At 39.6% G+C, this 4,632-nt stretch overlaps 1 protein-coding gene across 2 annotated transcripts; it reads left to right on the top strand.

Moving 5' to 3' along the window:
• The first annotated feature begins 1,221 nt into the window (after positions 1 to 1,221).
• LOC112796889 (rop guanine nucleotide exchange factor 7) lies at positions 1,222 to 4,632 on the top strand. Of its 2 annotated transcripts, none has more exons than XM_025839555.3 (7): positions 1,222 to 1,879; positions 1,980 to 2,096; positions 2,225 to 2,379; positions 2,774 to 2,848; positions 2,931 to 3,221; positions 3,304 to 3,681; positions 3,935 to 4,632. In XM_025839555.3, exons 1-7 carry the CDS (start codon positions 1,315 to 1,317, stop codon positions 4,439 to 4,441), a joined length of 2,088 nt encoding a protein of 695 aa, XP_025695340.1. In that variant the 5' UTR covers positions 1,222 to 1,314; the 3' UTR covers positions 4,442 to 4,632. The 2 variants fall into 2 exon arrangements, with proteins under 2 accessions (XP_025695340.1, XP_025695341.1); XM_025839556.3 differs by having other exon boundaries at positions 3,304 to 3,669.

Here is a 4,632-nt window from a genome sequence, read left to right on the forward strand (position 1 = left end):
AGGGATACGAAGCCAAAATCTACGGACCAACCTATCCACCCACAAAACAAAGCATGCAAACACGAGGCATGACATGAAAGAAACAAAACTAACCTTTATCCGAGAAATGAAGGTTGGAGAGAACAGAAATCTTCGAACACAAGAATACAGCACGAGCAAGGAAAGAAGAAGTTTGAAAGATTGCAGAAACGGAAAAATGAAAAGAGAGGGAAAGTATTTATAAACATGCTAAGGGGCATAATGGTAAAAGCGGAGCAGTCATTAATGAGATTGCACCGTTACCAAAGTCCTCGATGCTTCCCTAACGGACACGACGCTTGAATTGACGTAACTGTCAGAAACAAGGGGTCGCGAAAATCACGTCGGTTTATAAGACCCATGTTCTCTCCAAATAAGTCGGCTACGAACCCGAGTTAAATACTTGAACCCAAACTCTAATGAGACTTTGGGCTCAAGTAGGGGCACTGTTCATACCCTGGCCCAATGATAAAGGCCCAGGTCCAATTAAAAGGCCTAATCTGAAGGATTAAGCCTAGCTAAGTACCGACCTCCACGTAAGAAGTCGGTATCAACCACGACTTGGTTTGAAGAAGTCGGATGTGAGATTAGCTGGCAGATAAACACTCATTCAAATGAGTAACCGCCCCTAAAATCTCTCTAACCACTTCATAAAGCCATATCTTAACCTCCCCAAGATAATGGGAGCGGTTAACACCCTAAAGATACGGCACTACTCCAACGGTGGTTATTGGCTCACCACTATAAATACACTGACACCCCTCAGGTATCTCTAAGCCCAATACTCTCTAGACCTGCTTACACTCTTGCTAACTTAGGCATCGGAGTGTCCTTGCAGGTACCACCCCCCATTCACCCACGCGAACAAGTCGGACGGAGCCTCCCGAGTTGCAGATCCATCCGGAGTCCTCCTCCTTCACACGTTTGGGCCACCCAACGCCATCCGTCTTATTAATCTCCGGTTACCCACCGTAACAATATTCTTTAATTATTACTAAAATAAATAAATAATTATAAATGTTATATATATAAAATTATAAATATTAAATTAAATAAAATAATTTTGTATTATTGTCTCTTAAGCATTATTCTACGAGACTATCACAAAATTATTTAAGAAACTAATTGTAATAATTATGCACGTTTAATAGAATGTAGTTTGGAAGAGATTAAAAAGTTATGATGATGAGTAATAGATTGACCCTTGACATATAAGTAAGCAATGAAAATCCAAAGCCCACAATATTTGTGTGCACCACACACTCTCTGAGACTACTAGAGATGGTTTAACAACTTATGGATAGTACTCGCACCCAACACCACCATCAGCATCCAAAGAAGAAGAAGAAGCACTGTGCCCCTTTGCTTACTCTTACAACAACGTCCACTAATCCAAACAACCCTTTCTCCATTCTTCTCTTCTATTTCGCCAAGTCCCTCCGAGCCTTGTGCTTCAACAGGATTCACTGCTGCACTCATGCTTTTGTCATAACCAACACTCTCATCTATGCTTCTTCTTCAATGGAGCCTGTGACCACCAATGAAGCTTCTCAGAAGGGAAACAAAGAGAGCTTTGCTCATTTGATTGAAGACACTGATAATAAGGCTCGTGAGAGCACAAGCACACCCTCTTCTTCTTCTTCTTCTTTAAGCTCAGAGTTCCTTTCATCTTCGACCAATGCCCATGATGTAGAAGAACAAGAAAAGAGTCCAAGTAGCACTGAGGAATCTTCATCTTCTTCGGTACCTTCAATGGGGTGGCCGGTTAAGGATATTGCTGCATTGAACTTGGAGAATCAAGATGGTAAGAACAAGAAGCGCTTGGGGAATGGGGAATTTGAGAAACAAGAATCAGTATCAGGTATTCAATTTTTGCGCTTTATGCAAATAATGAGAAATACCTGTTTCTAATTATTGCCATGTATATATTTTCTGATTTGTCTTTTCATTGTGAGTTTTAGAGATTGAGATGATGAAGGAAAGGTTTGCAAAATTGTTACTTGGAGAAGATATGTCAGGTTGTGGCAATGGAGTCCCTACAGCATTGGCTATATCAAATGCCATAACTAATCTTTGTGGTATGTATGAAGAAAAATGCACTTGTTTGACATTTCGATTTATTAATTGATTCGAGGGTAGCTCCAATTGTTTGCCTCTAATGGCTTTGTTTGATATGCTTCTTTTACTTTGTTTTGAAAAAATGTAGCTACCTTGTTCGGGCAACTTTGGAGGCTAGAACCCCTGCGTCCCGAGAAGAAAGCAATGTGGCGAAGAGAGATGGAATGGCTTCTATCTGTTAGTGATCACATAGTTGAGCTGATTCCTACTTGGCAAACCTTTGCAGATGGAAACAAACTTGAGGTACCATTATACACTTTGCAAATAATTTTGATTCTTGAGTTATGCAGTTTTGGATGATGTATTTTGAAAGGCAAAACTTTGATCTAAACCTTTGTAGTTTGTGCCTTACTTCTTATGTACTGTCAATATAAAATTGAAATTGTATAATTAGTTGTTGATAATCATAGACTCAAATAGTGAAATTCGAATTCAAAAGTTGATAATGGTTCATGGTTGTACATGAAATGCAAAATTGACTTGGTGTTTGAACTTTAAATTGAATCTGAAAGAATTTTACTTTATTGATCCATGTACTATAGGAGAAACTATCTTCTAGTTTTTCTCCATTTTCTTTAATCTTATTTCTCATTTGGTTAGAGAATCTGTTGAAGGCTAAACTTTGAATGTGAATCAGGTCATGACTTGTCGACCGCGCTCAGATCTTTATGTCAATCTTCCTGCCCTGCGTAAATTAGATAACATGCTTCTTGTAAGATCTACAGCATTAAATTTACATAATTATTCCATTTTCAACAATTGGCCACTCATGAAGTTTTTGGTGTTTTTTATAGGAAATTCTTGACAGTTTTGTCAACACAGAGTTTTGGTATGTAGACCAAGGCGTTCTATCCCCAGATGCAGACGGTGTATCTTCTTTTCGACAAGCCCTTCAGCGACAGGAGGAGAAATGGTGGCTTCCCGTGCCGAGAGTCCCTCCTTGTGGCCTTAATGATAATTCAAGGAAGCAGCTGCAGCACAAGCGTGATTGCTCGAACCAAATACTGAAAGCTGCAATGGCCATTAATAGCATTACTTTAGCCGAAATGGACATCCCTGAGTCTTATTTGGAAACTCTTCCAAAGGTATCAAATTCTTTTGAGACACCATAATATCAAATTAGCATAATAATTGTCAAATTGCTGATCAAACTATTTGTTTCTTCAGAATGCTAGAGTCAGCTTGGGTGATGTGATTTATCGTTACATCACCTCAGATCATTTTTCTCCCGAGTGTTTGCTGGCATGCCTTGATTTAACTTCTGAGCATCAAGCCATAGAGATCGCGAACCGAGCGGAGGCTTCCATGTACATTTGGCGAAAAAGGATCAACACAAAGCCTTCCAATAACATCACTACCAGTGGCAGAACTAGTTCAAGAACATCATGGGAAATGGTCAAGGATCTGATGGTTGATGGAGACAAAAGGGAATTGTTCTCAGAGAGAGCAGAAAGCCTTCTGCTTTCTCTAAAGCAACGCTTCCCAGGCCTCCCTCAAACAGCCTTAGATATGAGCAAAATCCAATACAACAAGGTTTTTGTTAAAGTACATTTCAAGAGACTTACCAAAATTATCCTTTGAAAGATCATAGCATTGACAAAATTATCCATTGAAGAACAAAACTTCCACCTATAAGAAATATTTACCCACAAGTGATCATATAGCTGACAATATTACTGAATGAATTTTTGTTGCTTCATGGATAATTCAGCCAGTGACATGATGTTTCACTAGTAATTTGATCCCTTTGTTTGGTATAAACTTTGATCTTGGTCATTCAAAATTGTGTGCTGTATAGGATGTTGGCAAAGCCATTCTGGAGAGCTACTCTAGAGTGCTGGAGAGCTTGGCATTTAACATGGTAGCACGCATCGACGACGTGCTCTACGTAGATGACTTGACAAAACACTCTGGACAGTTCACATCTCACACAAAAGTTGGTGTAATTACTCACAAGAATGTTTCAGTGCCATGCTCAATGCCTGTCCCAGGCACCCCATACAAATCAGCCTTCGGCTCGCCAAGCCTCTCTCCAGCGCAAGGGATCAGTTCCGTAAGGGGAGGGAAATCGCCACTCCTTCCCAGCAGCAGCAGCAGCAATACCAACAGTCCTCATAGAAGAGTAGGGGTGAAGAAATCTTTGACTGATTTTCTTAGCATTGACACAAAAGGAAAAGCGTACCAGAGTTCAAATGAGAAAGTAGCAAGCGATGAAGTGGCAGCATTTGAAACAGATGTGGAGTCAAGTGATTTCACTGAAGAAGCAGTTAGCCCAAATACGCTGCAGAAGGCATGGTTAGAGTGAGGGGAAAAAAAAGAAAAAAAGAAAGAAAAAAAATTAAAGAAGCTATTGATCTTTTATAGCTGAGGCATTGCTGTGCCTTTTCTTTTGAATCTTATCAGTCTTTTGTATGTAAATGAATTATGAAATGTAGAAGGATTCAGATATTGTAGTAGTAATGAGATGCCTCTTAATAAGGGGTAACTCTGTGTTAA

This window comes from Arachis hypogaea, chromosome 4, assembly GCF_003086295.3.
Source record: "Arachis hypogaea cultivar Tifrunner chromosome 4, arahy.Tifrunner.gnm2.J5K5, whole genome shotgun sequence".
Lineage (NCBI taxonomy): Eukaryota > Viridiplantae > Streptophyta > Magnoliopsida > Fabales > Fabaceae > Arachis > Arachis hypogaea.